Here is an 18,407-nt window from a genome sequence, read left to right as displayed (position 1 = left end):
CCCTCCTGTCCACTGCCCCCCCCTCCTGTCCACTGCCCCCCCCTCCTGTCCACTGCCCCCCCCCTCCTGTCCACTGCCCCCCCCCCTCCTGTCCACTGCCCCCCCCCTCCTGTCCACTGCCCCCCCCTCCTGTCCACTGCCCCCCCCTCCTGTCCACTGCCCCCCCTCCTGTCCACTGCCCCCCCCTCCTGTCCACTGCCCCCCCCCTCCTGTCCACTGCCCCCCCCCTCCTGTCCACTGCCCCCCCCTCCTGTCCACTGCCCCCCCCTCCTGTCCACTGCCCCCCCCCTCCTGTCCACTGCCCCCCCCCTCCTGTCCACTGCCCCCTCCCCTCCTGTCCACTGCCCCCCCCCCTCCTGTCCACTGCCCCCCCCCCTCCTGTCCACTGCAGGAAATGCAGGGGGAGGAATCATGCCTTTGAGGCGCCCCCCCCCCTCCCTTTGACGCCCCCCCCCCCTCCCTTTGACGCCCCCCCCCTCCCTTTGACGCCCCCCCCCCTCCCTTTGACGCCCCCCCCCCTCCCTTTGACGCCCCCCCCCCTCCCTTTGACGCCCCCCCCCCTCCCTTTGACGCCCCCCCCCCCCCTCCCTTTGACGCCCCCCCCCCCCTCCCTTTGACGCCCCCCCCCTCCCTTTGACGCCCCCCCCCTCCCTTTGACGCCCCCCCCCTCCCTTTGACGCCCCCCCCCCCTCCCTTTGACGCCCCCCCCTCTCCCTTTGACGCCCCCCCCTCTCCCTTTGAGGCCCCCCCCTCTCCCTTTGAGGCCCCCCCCTCTCCCTTTGACGCCCCCCCCCCTCCCTTTGACGCCCCCCCCCCTCCCTTTGACGCCCCCCCCCTCCCTTTGACGCCCCCCCCTCCCTTTGACGCCCCCCCCCCTCCCTTTGACGCCCCCCCCTCCCTTTGACGCCCCCCCCCTCCCTTTGACGCCCCCCCCCTCCCTTTGACGCCCCCCCCCCTCCCTTTGACGCCCCCCCCCCCTCCCTTTGACGCCCCCCCCCCTCCCTTTGACGCCCCCCCCTCCCTTTGACGCCCCCCCCCTCCCTTTGACGCCCCCCCCCTGCCTTTGACGCCCCCCCCTGCCTTTGACGCCCCCCCCTGCCTTTGACGCCCCGCGCGCACACACTGACTGACTGCCGCACGCACGCACACACTGACTGACGCGCACACAAAGCATGACTGACGCACGCACGCACACACTGACTGAGGCACACACTGACTGTGTGTGCGTCAGTCAGTCTGTGTGTGTTTGTGTTTCTGCCTCAGACTCACTGACGCGCGAGCAAACACACAGTGACTGACGCACACACGCTACATGAAGCTGTAAAGGAGGGAGGGAGGGGGGGGGACTGGATTGATGTGAATGGGGGACAAACAGAGAGAGGGGGGAGGAGAGAGAGGAACGGGAACATTACATCCCGGGCAACGCCGGGTCTCTCAGCTAGTATATATATATATATATATATATATATATATATATATATATAACAGCACAGCTGGCACTCCAAGCAAACAACACAATTCAAGGTACATGCTACATAATCAATAGTATATGAACCAATGCTTTCGCAGGCGAGAAAACAAAGAAGCAGCACTCAAAGCAATATGGTAAATAAATTGTACTAAAGACAATACATCAGCACAGATCCAACCAACGTTTCGGTCCAGAAACACACATATAAACATGGGTTTACTTATCTCGCCGGTAGGGAACCACCAACCTGTTCCCCCCAGGGAGGGAATCCAATCCCCTCCTGTCCCTTGTCACCAAGGCCAACCTACAGCCCAAGAAAAACAAGGGAGGCACTATACTCGAGGGTGCCGAGCAGGCAAAAGGGTCCAAGAAATAAGGTCACGTAAGATTTTTAAAGAGCAGAGGTTACACACTCCACCTATATCTAGGGGTGTATTTAATTTATCCTGATGTATTAACTCTTCATCAGAATGACCAGGCACCACTACTGATCCCTTTGAGGTGTTTGTAGATCTTAACAGATTCATTCGCAAACTAACACTGAAACGACATTTTCTTCTAAAAAATAAGATTCCAAATGCTTTTATTAATTTGGATAATGGTGTTATTTGTGATGCTCTGCTTACCTCTACTCGATTAGGGACGGCAGTTGGTGCTGATCAATTGTCTATACACGCTACCACAATCTTGGACTCACAAATTAGCGTATTCCAATCAATAGATGACCATTGTCCTATTATTAAAACCTCTTTTAAACCCCTTTCATGTTTTTTTCCCTATCAGTCCAAAGGGAGTTTCATTGACACTTCTTATTCCTTGGTCAATAGAGACTTACAGGTGATGTGTTCGAAATCTACACCACATCATAACCCATCGCGGGGTGAAGCCACCGCCCTTAAAGAGCTTAAAAACAATCACAACATCATTGTTAGACAGGCCGATAAGGCCGGCGGCATTGTTATACAGGACAAGGAAGTCTATATTTTGGAGGCAGATCGTCTCATCTCTAACCCAGGCTCATATATATGACACTTCCACGGGATCCCACTGGGGAGAACCAGGCCGATTTACATTGCTGGTTGAAAGAAGCACTGTCTAGTCATTTGATCACTCATGTGGAGTTCAAGTTTTTATTTGTTAATCACCCTAGGATTCCCATCTTTTATCATTTACCCAAACTACACAAAAGTTTGGTGTGTCCATCTGGCAGGCCTATAGTCTCTGGTACGGAGTCAATGACGTCCAACCTGTCCCAATATGTTGATATTTTTCTTCAGACCTATGTATGCAATCTCAGGTCGCATATTAGGGGCACTTTGCACGTCATTGACTCCGCCTCAGAAATAAATTGGCTACCTTCATATCAATGGGCAACTTGTGACGGTCGGTCATTGTATACATGTATTGCCCATGACTTGGGCCTGTCAGCTGTACAACATTATTTGGATCACGATTCTAAAATGGCTGACACACAAGGTGCTTTTATCTTATACTATATTAGTGAAAGCACTGTATGTTTGCCTGCCTGCCTGCATGCATGCATGCATGCCTGCCTGCTGGATGTCCGGTGTCCCTAGCGGCAATCTCATTGGTCCCTTGGGCCGCCCGCCCCCGCACACCTCTCATTGGCCTCACACACTCACACCACCCCCTTGGCCCGCCCCCCACACCTCTCATTGGCCTGAGGCGGAGTGACGGGCCACACACACACACACACACACACACACACACACCTCTCTCCCCTCTCCAAATCACCTTTTCCCCCTCCCCAGCGGCATCACCTCTTCCCCCTCCCCAGCGGCATCACCTCTTCCCCCTCCCCAGCGGCATCACCTCTTCCCCCTCCCCAGCGGCATCACCTCTTCCCCCTCCCCAGCGGCATCACCTCTTCCCCCTCCCCAGCGGCATCACCTCTTCCCCCCCTCCCCAGCGGCATCACCTCTTCCCCCTCCCAGCGGCATCACCTCTTCCCCCTCCCCAGCGGCATCACCTCTCCCCCCTCCCCAGCGGCATCACCTCTCCCCGCTCCAAATCACCTCTCCCCGCTCCAAATCACCTCGCTTCCCGCAGCTGCCACGCGGCGCGTAAGATGGCGGACCCCCTTCCTCCCTCGCGGCGCCGAGTCAGACGGTGGCGGCGCCCGGAAGTACAGGTAGGTGTCGCTCCCCACCTCCGGCGCCAAACGGAACTGAGAAAGGGCGCATCAACTGAGGTGTGTGTGTGTGTGTGTGTGTGTGTGTGTGTGTGTGTGTGTGTGTCACTGTCCACTGCCCCCCCCTCCTATCCACTGCCCCCCCCTCCTATCCACTGCCCCCCCCTCCTATCCACTGCCCCCCCCTCCTATCCACTGCCCCCCCCTCCTATCCACTGCCCCCCCCCTCCTGTCCACTGCCCCCCCCTCCTGTCCACTGCGTCCCCCCTCCTGTCCACTGCGTCCCCCCTCCTGTCCCCCCTCCTGTCCACTGCCCCCCCCCCTCCTGTCCACTGCCCCCCCCCTCCTGTCCACTGCCCCCCCTCCTGTCCACTGCCCCCCCCTCCTGTCCACTGCCCACTGCCCACCCCTCCTGTCCACTGCCCCCCCCCCCTCCTGTCCACTGCCCCCCCTCCTGTCCACTGCCCCCCCTCCTGTCCACTGAACCCCCCCTCCTGTCCACTGCCCCCCCCCCTCCTGTCCACTGCCCCCCCCCTCCTGTCCACTGCCCCCCCCTCCTGTCCACTGCCCCCCCCCTCCTGTCCACTGCCCCCCCCCCTCCTGTCCACTGCCCCCCCTCCTGTCCACTGCCCCCCCCTCCTGTCCACTGCCCCCCCCCTCCTGTCCACTGCCCCCCCTCCTGTCCACTGCCCCCCCCCTCCTGTCCACTGCCCCCCCCTCCTGTCCACTGCCCCCCCCCTCCTGTCCACTGCCCCCCCCCTCCTGTCCACTGCCCCCCCCCTCCTGTCCACTGCCCCCCCCCTCCTGTCCACTGCCCCCCCCCTCCTGTCCACTGCCCCCCCCCTCCTGTCCACTGCCCCCCCCCCCTCCTGTCCACTGCCCCCCCCCCTCCTGTCCACTGCCCCCCCCCTCCTGTCCACTGCCCCCCCCTCCTGTCCACTGCCCCCCCTCCTGTCCACTGCCCCCCCCCTCCTGTCCACTGCCCCCTCCCCTCCTGTCCACTGCCCCCCCCCCTCCTGTCCACTGCCCCCCCCCTCCTGTCCACTGCAGGAAATGCAGGGGAGGAATCCATGCCTTTGAGGCGCCCCCCCCCTCCCTTTGACGCCCCCCCCCCCTCCCTTTGACGCCCCCCCCCTCCCTTTGACGCCCCCCCCCCTCCCTTTGACGCCCCCCCCCTCCCTTTGACGCCCCCCCCCCCTCCTTTGACGCCCCCCCCTCCCTTTGACGCCCCCCCCCTCCCTTTGACGCCCCCCCCCCTCCCTTTGACGCCCCCCCCCTCCCTTTGACGCCCCCCCCCCTCCTTTGACGCCCCCCCCCCTCCCTTTGACGCCCCCCCCCTCTCCCTTTGAGGCCCCCCCCCTCTCCCTTTGAGGCCCCCCCCTCTCCCTTTGAGGCCCCCCCCCTCTCCCTTTGACGCCCCCCCCCTCCCTTTGACGCCCCCCCCCTCCCTTTGACGCCCCCCCCCTCCCTTTGACGCCCCCCCCCTCCCTTTGACGCCCCCCCCCTCCCTTTGACGCCCCCCCCCCTCCCTTTGACGCCCCCCCCCCTCCCTTTGACGCCCCCCCCCTCCCTTTGACGCCCCCCCCCCCTCCCTTTGACGCCCCCCCCCCTCCCTTTGACGCCCCCCCCCTCCCTTTGACGCCCCCCCCCCTCCCTTTGACGCCCCCCCCCTCCCTTTGACGCCCCCCCCCCTCCCTTTGACGCCCCCCCCCCCTCCCTTTGACGCCCCCCCCCCTCCCTTTGACGCCCCCCCCCTCCCTTTGACGCCCCCCCCCTCCCTTTGACGCCCCCCCCTGCCTTTGACGCCCCCCCTGCCTTTGACGCCCCGCGCGCACACACTGACTGACTGCCGCACGCACGCACACACTGACTGACGCGCACACAAAGCATGACTGACGCACGCACGCACACACTGACTGAGGCACACACTGACTGTGTGTGCGTCAGTCAGTCTGTGTGTGTTTGTGTTTCTGCCTCAGACTCACTGACGCGCGAGCAAACACACAGTGACTGACGCACACACGCTACATGAAGCTGTAAAGGAGGGAGGGAGGGGGGGGGACTGGATTGATGTGAATGGGGGACAAACAGAGAGAGGGGGGAGGAGAGAGAGGAACGGGAACATTACATCCCGGGCAACGCCGGGTCTCTCAGCTAGTTTTATCTATTATCAACTTCCTCCTCACTCGCAATTACTTTCTGTTTCAGTCACAGTATTATTTACAGATTTGTGGAACGGCCATGGGTACCAGATTTGCCCCTAGTTATGAAAACTTGTTTTTGGGGTTTTGGGAAGATAATTTTGTCTGGACCAATAACCCTCTGGGGACGGGTCTGGTATACCATGGCCGTTTCTTTTTGATATTTTGATTTTTGGGAGGCACAGTTTGGGGATGTTTTGGATTTGATTACACATTTCAATGGAAATGATCTTGGCCTGGTTTTCACCTCAGTAGTTCATCCCGTGGAGATTGTATTTTTGGATTTGGTTCTTAAGATAGATTCTGATTGCAAGATACCTCCTTGATGTGAACATCTGTTTGTATCTGTGAACAGTTGTATTCACGCCAAAAGCAGTCACCATCCAAAATGGTTGACTAATATTCCATTTAGTCAATTTAGCCGTTTGAGGCGTAATTGCTCTACGGAGCTAGACTTTTTGGCACAATCAGAATCATTAAAAGAGAAATTCCTTGCCGAGGGATATGATCGAACACTGGTAGAGGGAGCCTGTATAAGGGCAGCTGGTTCAGAGAGCGACAGTCTACTTTTAGTATCTACAAATAGACGGACTGATGGGCAAAAGGGTAATAGGGGGGAATTCGTTGATGGACGAACAGTGTTTTCTACTAAATATAGTAGTTCTTCGCGGTCTTTAGAGGCCATTATTAGAAAGCATTGGGCCGTCCTGTTAGGAGATCCAGTTTTAGTTGATAGTTTAGAGAAGAGGCCAACTATAGTTTACAAAAAAGCTGTTAGTACTAAGAACATCATTGCTCCCACTAAAATTAGAACAATGTCCAAATTTAGTCTTAGACCTGATGCCAATTACAAATGTGGACGAGGGAGAGAGGCACTACTTGTTCTTTTTTAGATTGCAAGAAGGAATTCTCTCCCTCCACCCCAGGCAGCCCCTTATACAAGGTTAAGGGGTTTGTTAATTGTCTTACCGCCTATGTTGTGTACCTGTTGACCTGTGGTTGTGGCCTACATTATGTGGGCCGGACCACAAGGCCATTGAGTACACGATTTATGGAACATAGGAGGAATATTATTAATGTCGTCACCAACCACTATGTATCCAAACATTTTACTTTGGTACATGGGAAATGCCCTGATGGTCTTAGGATCATGGAATTAGAGGTCATACCCTCTTACTGTACTGGCTGGTGAACGCTTTAAACGCCTTTTAAAAAAAAAAGAGAGTTATTTTCCTGGTAAATTGCCTGGTGCCTTCAGGTCAAAATGAATATTTAGATACCAGCACTATAGTGTAACAAGGTCTCTGGTACAATATATATATTTGTTATTCATTTGCATACTTTGGTAGTATGTAATAGGGACCTTATCTCCCTATATTCTATATTCCTAGCTTCTCAGTGATTTTAATCATTTTTGCTTTTTAATTAGTTTTTAATTAGTTTATAATTGATATTGATGTTTTTATGCATATATTAGTTCATATATATATATACATACACACACACACACATATATATATATATATATATATATATATATATATATATAAAATTTATTAATTACTATTATTAATTGATTGTGTTTCAAGATCATGTTCCTTTTGCATATTGTTATGTATTTATAATTTTAATTGAGTATTTTACATGTTACTATTGCAGTGATTATGACTAATTGTTGTTGTTATCTTATGTGTGGTGATTTAGGCCACCAGTATTATTTGTCACTCAAGGCCTCTATTTTACCTATAAAATGTATGTGTTCGTGACATTATGGCAACCCCTGAAAAAGTCAGCTGAGTCTGACGAAACGCGTCGGGTGACGTCATCACGCTGCAGCGAGGATCTGTTTGTGTACCCTAGGCACCTCTTCCCTTGTGCTGCTGAATTTTCATCAGCTGTGATTGGACTATGATTGGGCTGTGATTGGGCTGTGATTGGGCTGTGGACTGCACTTGTTTTCACTTGTGCATGTTGGAGCTTGTGGCTGTGGGAGTGGATGTCGGAGCTTGTGGGAGTGGATGTCGGAGCTTGTGGCTGTGGGAGTGGGTGTCGGAGCTTGTGGCTGTGGGAGTGGATGTCGGAGCTTGTGGCTGTGGGAGCTTGTGGCTGTGGGAATGGATGTCGGAGCTTGTGGCTGTGGGAGTGGATGTCGGAGCTTGTGGCTGTGGGAGTGGATGTCGGAGCTTGTGGCTGTGGGAGTGGATGTCGAAGCTTGTGGCTGTGGGAGTGGATGTCGGAGCTTGTGGCTGTGGGAGTGGATGTCGGAGCTTGTGGCTGTGGGAGTGGATGTCGGAGCTTGTGGCTGTGGATGTCGGCGCTTGTGGCTGTGGGAGTAGATGTTGGAGCTTGTGGCTGTGGGAGTGGATGTCGGAGCTTGTGGCTGTGGGAGTGGATGTCGGAGCTTGTGGCTGTGGGAGTGGATGTCGGAGCTTGTGGCTGTGGGAGTGGATGTCAGAGGACTTTCTCTTACTGCAGCTGTATATACCCGGACAGGAGGCCCTTCAAGGCGGTTCTACGTTTACCCCCATTGCCAGTCTGGCAGCTATATCAGCAGTACTGTACCATTGGGAAAAGATACCTTTATGTGAATTTTAATATAATTCTTTCTACCTTCACTTTTTATTACATTTTGTACTGTATATTGTAATGCACTCGGGCTGTGCGCTGGTTTTTGTTTTCGTGCTGACACATATACATACACTCGCTCACAGGTCTTGATATACATATATACATACACTCGCTCACAGGTCTTGATATACATATATACATACACTCGCTCACAGGTCTTGATATACATATATACATACACTCGCTCACAGGTCTTGATATACATATATACATACACTCGCTCACAGGTCTTGATATACATATATACATACTCGCTCACAGGTCTTGAAGTGAAAAATAAAAGGTTTTTATTAAACTATACTATTCCTACTTTTCCCACCCATGTATGTATATTGTTATTTATATAGCGCTATCCCTGTACAGAGCGCGCCCCCGCAGTAATACACGGGCTATAATAATATAACACACAATGGGAATAAGCGCTTCCGGCATAACGTAACAATAGGAAAAGGAGGCGCTGCCCAGAAGAGCTTACACTCTAAGTGGTGAGTCGGAGGAACGTACAGAGACAGTAGGGGGGTTCTGGTAAGTGCGTCTGAGGGGCCAAGGGGATGTGTGAGGTGTTCCTCATATGCTGCGTTACAGACGTGCGTTTTAAGGTGGGTCTTAAAGGTGGAGAGAGGGTGCTAGTCGGATATTGAGGGGAAGGGCATTCCAGAGGTGTGGGGCAGTTATGGGGTGCTTAGTTATGGGGGCCTTGGTGTGTGCACATGTCACACGGATTGTGTTTACAATGTTCTGCATTGGTTTGTATCTTTATTATGCGATACTATTGTATAGTCCAGGGGTGCCAAAGTTTTTAACTTGCGCCCCCCTGCCTGCGTACCTCCCGGCTCGCGCCTCCCCTCCTCCTCGGCTCCGGCCTCAAATGACGTAGCGGGGTCATGTGATGCCATGGCAACTCAACCACGCGGCATCATTTGATGCCTGTTACCATGGCGACGCGTCGCCAAAGATCAGGTAGGAGAAGCTGCAGAGGCCGGTCCCCCCGGCATTTAATTTAGATGCTTTGGGGGAGAGTGTGGGACCTCTATAGCTTGCGCACCCCATGTATAGTCAATAATGGTAAGTCCTTATTCACTTTGCTGGTGGGCTGAGGACTTATGTGAAATCTCTGCATCAATAGATACAAATAAATATCACGTCCTGGAACTACAGTATCACCCCCCCCCCCCCCCGTATATCACACACACCCGTATATCACCCCCCCCGTATATCACACACACCCGTATATCACCCCCCCCGTATATCACACACACCCGTATATCACCCCCCCCGTATATCACACACACCCGTATATCACCCCCCATATATCACAGACACTCCCCAAAAATATCACACACCCCCATATATCACACACACATACACCCATATATAACCCCCACAAATATCTCACACACACCCATATATCACACACACATACACCCATATATAATCCCCACAAATATCTCACACACACCCATATATCACACACACATACACCCATACATAACCCCCACAAATATCTCACACACATACACCCATATATAACCCCCACAAATATCTCACACACAACCATATATCACACACACATACACCCATATATAACCCCCACAAATATCTCACACACACCCATATATCACACACACATACACCCATATATAACCCCCACAAATATCTCACACACACCCATATATCACACACACAATCACACACAAACACCCACCATATATCACAGATACTCCACACAAACACCCCCACATTCACAAACACCCATATATCACCCCCCCAAATATCACACACACACACACGTCCACCCACCCACACACCCATATATAACACACTCATATCGCACACACCCATATCTCACACCCCCCATATCTCACACACACCCATATATCACACACACACATATCACACACACACACACACACACCCATATATCACACACACACCCATATATATATCACACACCCATATATCACACACACACACACCCATATATATCACACACCCATATATTACACACACACACACCCATATATTACACACACGCCCATATATATATATATATCACAGACACCCATATATATCACACACACCCATATATCACACACACACCCATATATATCACACACCCATATATTACACACACACACCCATATATTACACACACACCCATATATATATATATCACAGACACCCATATATATCACACACACCCATATATCACACACACCCATATATCACACACACCCATATATCACACACACACCCATATATATCACACAAACACCCATATATCACACACACACCCATATATCACACACACACCCATATATGACACACACACAAGCTGTTGCTAAAGGTTTCCCACTCACCTGCCTAGACAACAAGACCAAGGTTACAAAGAACAGGGAGAGATAGAAACAGGACATCCTCTGCGGGTCCCGCAGTATCCCCACCGTGCTGAAACAAAACGACAACCGCAGGATTATCGGCAAACACCCACGTCAGGAATACCGCACCATGAAGCGCCTACATTCACAGAATCCTTTTCTGCAGATCCTTTGACTCTCCTTAACCAGCGTTTGGTTTGAGATTATAATGTAATTGTTGGGTAAAGGGAGAACGTGAAACGCGCGAGCAGACGTGAAATGCATGAGGACGTAAAACGCGCGGGGAGGACATGAAACGCGTGAGTGTGGGAGGACATGAAACGCGTGAGTGTGGGAGGACATGAAACGCGTGAGCGTGGGAGGACATGAAACGCGTGAGTGTGGGAGGACATGAAACGCGTGAGTGTGGGAGGACAGTACCTGCTGTTCCCTTGGGGACGGTGACTCTTGAACAGGTCAGCGTGTGTGTGGAAGATGATGACGTTGTACACGGTGAAAGCTGCCGACAGGAGAAGGATCTTCAACTCGAAGCTCATGCGTAAGAACACGGAGCAGGCGATGAAACCCAGAACGCAGCAGTACATGTAATACTGGGAGAGGAGACAGTGTTTAACAGCCAATCCCAACTAACATGGATATTCTATATATCTTGTATAAATAAAACACATATACATGTGCACACACACACACACACACACACACACACACACACATATATATGTACAGAGTATCACTACTTTTTATTTACATACTTCCAGTTCACCTTTTTTTAACTAATATATATTAACTCTTCCCATGAGTGCTAAATCCCATGTCTATAAATACTGCACTATATGAATGCACACACAACTGTCTCTTACACATACAAATGTGAAATGTAATTCTGTCCCTATATACCAATACGGACTACATAGTATCCATACACATTTATAGTAATGCAACACCCTCTTACATTTCTACACCCACCAATCCCATTGGTTTATACTCCCCCTCCACAATATTACCAAGATACGCCCTTTCCTCTGTTTGTTCGACTGCTAAAGCTCTGACACCGACCCTCATTCTCTCCCGTCTCGACTACTGTAACCTCCTGCTGTCCGGCCTTCCTGCCTCCCACCTGTCTCCCCTACAAATCTATCCAGAATCACTCTACTCTTTCTGAAATCTGTCTCAGCGTCTCCCCTCCTGAAATCCCTCTCCTGCCCCACACCTCTGGCATGTCCTCCCCCTCAGTACCCGACTAGCACCCTCTCTATCCACCTTTAAGACCCACCTTAAAACACACTTGCTAATCGAAGCATATGAGCAGCTCCATGGCTGATAATTAACACCTCACACATTAAGCTTGGCCTCTTGCAGACACACTTACCAGAACGCCCTCCTACTGTCTCTGTACGTTCTTCCTACTCCCCATTTAGATTGTAAGCTCTTCGGAGCAGGGACTCCTCTTCCTACATGTCACTTTTATGTCTGAAGCGCTTCTCCCCTTTACGTGTTATTTATATTATTTATTTATATGATTGTCACGTATATTACTGCTGTGACGCGCTATGTACATTAATGGCGCTATATAAATAAAGACATACATACATATGCACACACACACACACACACACACTGACCCGTGTACGTGCCTGTTACTCACCGGGATACTCTGACACGTGATGTCTCTCTCCATACTGGAGCCGTTGCAAGTCTGCAGGGCTTGATCCAGAGGCTGGAAAGAAAGCAGACGCTTTGTCAGCAAGATGTATGATCCCCCCTCTGCTTCTTGAGGTGCCTGCCACGGACTGCGGAGCTTACACTGAACCGAGCAAGGGACTCACCAGGTTCACTACCGCGATAACCAGCAGGGCTCCTATCATTAGAACCGCCAGCGGAACCCTCAGAACCGGCCCGGTCTCCACTTTCTCCGCCACGGAACAAAGCGTATGCGATAGGGACGTCTGCTCATTACAGAACCTCTGCCAAACACACAGGACATCATCACTGCTGCCACCCGCCATATTACTCTATCCCAGTGATTCCCAGCAGGGGGTCCGTGAGGCACCTGCAAGGGGTTCACCCAAACAAATCTGCAATGGCGGCTCCCAGGCAGGATAGCGGGGTCCTGAGCCCGTGTGGGGGCAGCGCACTTAGCAAGACCCCAAACTGCCCCTCAGCGTGGGGGGTATTGCTGTCACTTACAGCAGGAGATTCCCACAGTGCTTTGCAGCTACAGCAGCAGGGCATTGTGGGACGTGACTTTGGAAGCTCCGGCAGTGAGTGACAGCTGTACCCCCCATGCTGCCTGCACACACTCAGGGGCAGTTTTTGTGACTTTCTAATAACGATGTCCTAACTCTGGAATTTTTGCTGCATTACTCTGCTGAAAAGGGCAGTCTCACCACCCTGGGGGCTTTTTGTCCTCTTTTGGACTTAAGTAAACGTATCCACTAGTCCTCCTGGCTCCTGCTTCCCCTGAAGCAGTTCAAACCTCTCCCCCTTCCCCCAAACACTTACCACGCACTTATCTGCATAGCAAATGAGCAGGACGGCCAGCACCAGCAGGGTAACTGTACCAAAGGAAACTCCCAGCGACGCGCTCCTGTGCAGGAGGGGCCGGGGTATCTGTGATTAATACACTCACTGCCACAGACACACACACAGACGGACACATATACACACAGACGGACACACAGACGGACACACAGACACACAGACGGACACGGACACACAGACACATAGACGGGCACGGACACACAGACGGACACACAGACGGACACGGACACACCGACGGACACGGACACACAGACGGACACACAGACGGACACACAGACGGACACACAGACGGACACGGACACACAGACGGACACGGACACACCGACGGACACACAGACGGACACGGACACACAGACTGACACGGACACACAGACGGACACGGACACACAGACGGACACGGACACACCGACGGACACACAGACGGACAAGGACACACAGACAGACACGGACACACAGACGGACACGGACACACAGACGGACACGGACACACAAACGGACATGGACACACAGACGGACACGGACACACTGACGGACACACAGACGGACACGGACACACAGACGGACACGGACACACCGACGGACACACAGACGGACACGGACACACAGACGACACGGACACACAGACGGACACGGACACACAGACGGACACGGGCACACAGACGGACACGGACACACCGACGGACACGGACACACAGACGGACACACACACAAACACACAGACAGACTATGTGTGCATGTGTAAACATATAAATATCAAGGAATATAGACGACAGTGTATATTCATATACAGTGTAAGTATACACACACGTAGATTATATATTTGTAATATTATCGAAATCAAACTGAACTAAAATATTATTTGTTATTTTGTAAAAAAAAAAAAAAAATCCGACAAAGGGGGGAATCTTTAATAAGGGAAATCGGGGCACAATTAGCATTAATATACTCACTTCGGCATCACTAATATCTGGATCACAAAGATACACAGGAATACAACGCTGGCACAGAGGAAATACTGCCGGATCTTGGGAATGGTGATGGTACGATACTGAAAAAGAATGCGCTTCTCATTAGCAAGGGCGCACACACCTCATTAGCAAGGGCGCGCTTCTCATTAGCAAGGGCGCGCTTCACATTAGCTTGGGGCGTGTACCTCATTAGCTAGGGGCGCGTACCTCATTAGCAAGGGCGCATATCTCATTAACAAGGGCGGGTACCTCATTAGCAAGGGCGGGTACCTCATTAGCAAGGGCGCGTACCTCATTAGCAAGGGCGCGTACCTCATTAGCAAGGGCGCGTACCTCATTAGCAAGGGCGTGTACCTCATTAGCAGGGGCGCGTACCTCATTAGCAAGGGGCGCATACCTCATTAGCAAGGGGCGCATACCTCATTAGCAAGGGCGCGTACCTCATTAGCAAGGGTGCGTAACTCATTAGCAAGGGCGCGTAACTCATTAGCAAGGGAGCGTAACTCATTAGCAGGGGCGCGTATCTCATTAACAAGGGCGCGTACCTCATTAACAAGGGCGCGCACCTCATTAGCAAGGGCGCGTACCTCATTAGCAAGGGCGCGTACCTCATTAGCAAGGGCGCGTAACTCATTAGCAAGGGAGCGTAACTCATTAGCAAGGGCGCGTAACTCATTAGCAAGGGAGCGTAACTCATTAGCAGGGGCGCGTATCTCATTAACAAGGGCGCGCACCTCATTAACAAGGGCGCGCACCTCATTAACAAGGGCGCGTACCTCATTAACAAGGGCGCACACCTCATTAGCAAGGGCGCGTACCTCATTAGCAAGGGTGCGTAACTCATTAGCAAGGGCGCGTAACTCATTAGAGAGGGAGCGTAACTCATTAGCAGGGGCGCGTATCTCATTAACAAGGGCGCGTACCTCATTAACAAGGGCGCGCACCTCATTAGCAAGGGCGCGTACGTCATTAGCAAGGGCGCGTACCTCATTAGCAAGGGCGCGTAACTCATTAGCAAGGGAGCGTAACTCATTAGCAAGGGCGCGTAACTCATTAGCAAGGGAGCGTAACTCATTAGCAGGGGCGCGTATCTCATTAACAAGGGCGCGCACCTCATTAACAAGGGCGCGCACCTCATTAACAAGGGCGCGTACCTCATTAACAAGGGCGCGTACCTCATTAACAAGGGCGCGCACCTCATTAGCAAGGGCACGTATCATTAGCAAATTGCTCAGAAGTGGGTAAAGTTTCACCATAAATTTGCGAAAATCTGGCAAAGTGGCACAGAAAAACGTCGCTACATTTTGACGTTAATTTACGGTTACTTGCCCACTGGCGCGCGCGAACTCGACTATTTTGATCACCCGACCTACTGTAGCAAATTGGGGAGAAATCTTGCAAATCTCCCCCCCCACCCCCTCCACAACAAAAACAACCAACTTTGCGGGATTTGCGAACAGGGTACAAACTTCTCCAACACCCCCACCCAGGGCCCTGGTAGTTACCGGCATGTCTGGAATTCATACCAACTCCCCCCCTATAATATACCTCTTTCTCCAGTCCGTCTCCTGTAAAGAAGAGCAGGAACCCGTAGAAGTCCTCCGATTTCCCCCACCAAGGCCTGAGCAACGACAGAAACCAAACAGGAAAAAGGGAATATTACGGGTTTTTTCAAATCGGTTGCCCCGATCCCACTTCAATGGCTGTGAAACTCCCCAACAGATTTTCCATTCCAGAAATACGGGTATCAACATGATCAGAATCTTTTTTTTTAAGGATTACTTGCTGGGAGAGAATAAATATGGCCGCCGTTAGTTTTTGGGGGGGGCTCTCTCCCCCTTCTCACGTACCTGGCCGAGCTGAGTCCGTCGATGGTGTTCATCATCCGGTTGTGAAGTTCTTCCTCCTGGTTTCTCTTCTGCGACACGCTCCTGCGTCCGGGGCACAAGCAATTATCAGCGTGTCGCGGAACCTCTACCTAAGCGGCCCCTTCTCGCCCGTAAAAGTGACAATTTATTTATCATTTTATTGACCTCTTCTGGCCGTTTCTAACACCGTTTTTATTTTTGGCATCTGATGCTCCGTTCAGGAGATAGAAGCGTTTTAAATATTAAGAGCCCGGGAGGTTAAAATGGAGCTCTCCCCAGAGCCCAGTGCAGTCTAAAGGTTACCATGGTAACCTCAGAAGCTAGAGATTAAAGCTTTTAACACTAGAAAGACATTGCTCAGGGCACAAAACACTAACAATAATTAAACTCGTAGGTAAAGCAGAAGTGATGGGGCTGTTCTGTGGTCCACTATCCTCCGCAGTGCCTGTTTCTATTGGTGACCCTGGCAGGGGGTGGGGGCCCGGTGTTTAGGGGACCTTGGATGACCCCAGGGGATCCCCTGTTCCAGGTAAACCTCAAAAGAAAATCATTTTCGGGGAGCATTGCTTTAAAAGAAATGTCTTTTTAAAACATTTTTAACACAACCCCCTTCACCAGTCTATGCTGCTAACCTTTCAAGTGGGAGACCCCGTTTCTGCCCCAGTGCCGCACCCTGTTGTTCTAAGGCCCTTTGCGCCAGCTAGTGCCAGTTATTTGGGCAAAGAATCACCAGGGTTGTATTATATACAAAGAAACAAAGAAGTCCAGAGCAACATCCAATGTGACAAAAATACACAGTGAAATACCTATATATCTCTTAAAAAGGGGTAATTTAGTTAACCCTTTGGCCAAAGCGTATAAGCCTGCGAGCCACTTTTAAGGCATGACTATAATATCGCAGGTCCTAACACTAACTGATTAAAATTCTTATTTACCTCTATAATTAGAGGTAGGATGGTCCTGACATTGAACCTGTCACAACCAGCTGCATGAAAAGAAAAAAATACTATTTCACTGTGTATTTTGTCACATTGGATGTTGCTCTGGACTTCTTTGTTTCTTGTTTGATACAATTAGCCACGCCCAGTAGCACTCCTTTTGACTTATATACACACATATATATATATATATATATATATATATATATATATATATATATATATATATATATATATATACATACATATGCATATACATATATATATTGTGGTAATTTAGGGGGTTTCTGAGAGCTTGCTGGGTATCTGTGTTTGTTAACTTTGTATTATATACTATATGAACTGTATATATGATGTTGCAGCTTCCCATTGGCCTGAGATTAGGCAGCCATTTTGTTTCCCCGGAGGGAGATTTGAACCCGGTAACTTCACCGGTAAGTAGATCGGGAACAGGGGGGACACCATAGCTGAAAATGGCGGCTTGGACTCAGGGGATCACCCCGGACCCCACTAAATTGGGACACGTTTGCTCAGAGTATTAATCATCTGCAGTACTTTTTTAGGACAGAATGGCACGCACCTGTCTTCAGGTACTCGACGCCCCAAACCGTGCAGTGGGATTTCCTACAGCGGGAACGGAATATATTAGGTTAAATTATATATATATATATATATATATATATATATATATATATATATATATATATATATATGCAAATATAACTGTATGCTCATCTGCATGTCTTAGGCAGGTCTGCAACCCTGCCTTTCCCCATCATCACCCAGCATACAGCACTTCCACTGCAGCAAGGGATTCTGGGAAATGACATGCAAATGAGCACACAGTGTCACTTTTTGCCTCAATAACCATTTTTAACATGGTTCCCTATAGGCTTAAGCTTGCTGCATGGTCACAGCTTTGAGCACAGCCAGGGTTAAGGTGCATACCCAGAAAACCCACCCACAGACAGCTGTTTCGACCTTGATGGGTCTCATCAATGTGGGGTTGATTTTACTGGGAATGCAAGAGAGGCTATGGGATAGGCTAAACCATAATACTGAGTTAAGTTATGGTGAGTAAAAAAAGTGACAAAAACCCTCCACAGGAAAGCAAATATGCAAATATTGTAGATATAGATATAGATATAGATAGATAGATAGATAGATAGATAGATAGATAGATAGATAGATAGATAGATAGATAGAGATATAGAGAGAAGGATGCAATTATTCTGCTGGGCAGATGCAGAGGCCACAGGCCA

The 18,407-nt window shown here is 51.1% G+C and overlaps 1 protein-coding gene across 4 annotated transcripts in view; it reads right to left on the bottom strand.

Moving 5' to 3' along the window:
* Positions 1 to 10,656: 10,656 nt before the first annotated feature.
* The window catches only part of ADCY7 (adenylate cyclase 7), a 105,485-nt gene continuing 97,734 nt past the window's right edge, over positions 10,657 to 18,407 (bottom strand). For all 4 annotated transcript variants that reach the window (XM_075577022.1, XM_075577021.1, XM_075577020.1 and 1 more), the window contains exons 12-20: positions 17,726 to 17,769; positions 16,190 to 16,270; positions 15,888 to 15,960; positions 14,322 to 14,419; positions 13,333 to 13,417; positions 12,657 to 12,794; positions 12,476 to 12,547; positions 11,251 to 11,420; positions 10,657 to 10,900 (exon numbers count right to left, since the gene is read on the bottom strand). In XM_075577022.1, the coding sequence (XP_075433137.1) occupies positions 10,735 to 10,900; positions 11,251 to 11,420; positions 12,476 to 12,547; positions 12,657 to 12,794; positions 13,333 to 13,417; positions 14,322 to 14,419; positions 15,888 to 15,960; positions 16,190 to 16,270; positions 17,726 to 17,769 (927 nt within the window). In that variant the 3' untranslated portion in view covers positions 10,657 to 10,734. The remainder of the gene's footprint in view (positions 10,901 to 11,250; positions 11,421 to 12,475; positions 12,548 to 12,656; positions 12,795 to 13,332; positions 13,418 to 14,321; positions 14,420 to 15,887; positions 15,961 to 16,189; positions 16,271 to 17,725; positions 17,770 to 18,407) is intronic.

This window comes from Ascaphus truei, chromosome 19 (genome assembly GCF_040206685.1).
Source record: "Ascaphus truei isolate aAscTru1 chromosome 19, aAscTru1.hap1, whole genome shotgun sequence".
In the NCBI taxonomy this organism is placed as follows: domain Eukaryota; kingdom Metazoa; phylum Chordata; class Amphibia; order Anura; family Ascaphidae; genus Ascaphus; species Ascaphus truei.
The sequence above is the reverse complement of the archived record's forward strand: the minus strand, read 5'-3'. Positions and strand labels throughout refer to the sequence as shown.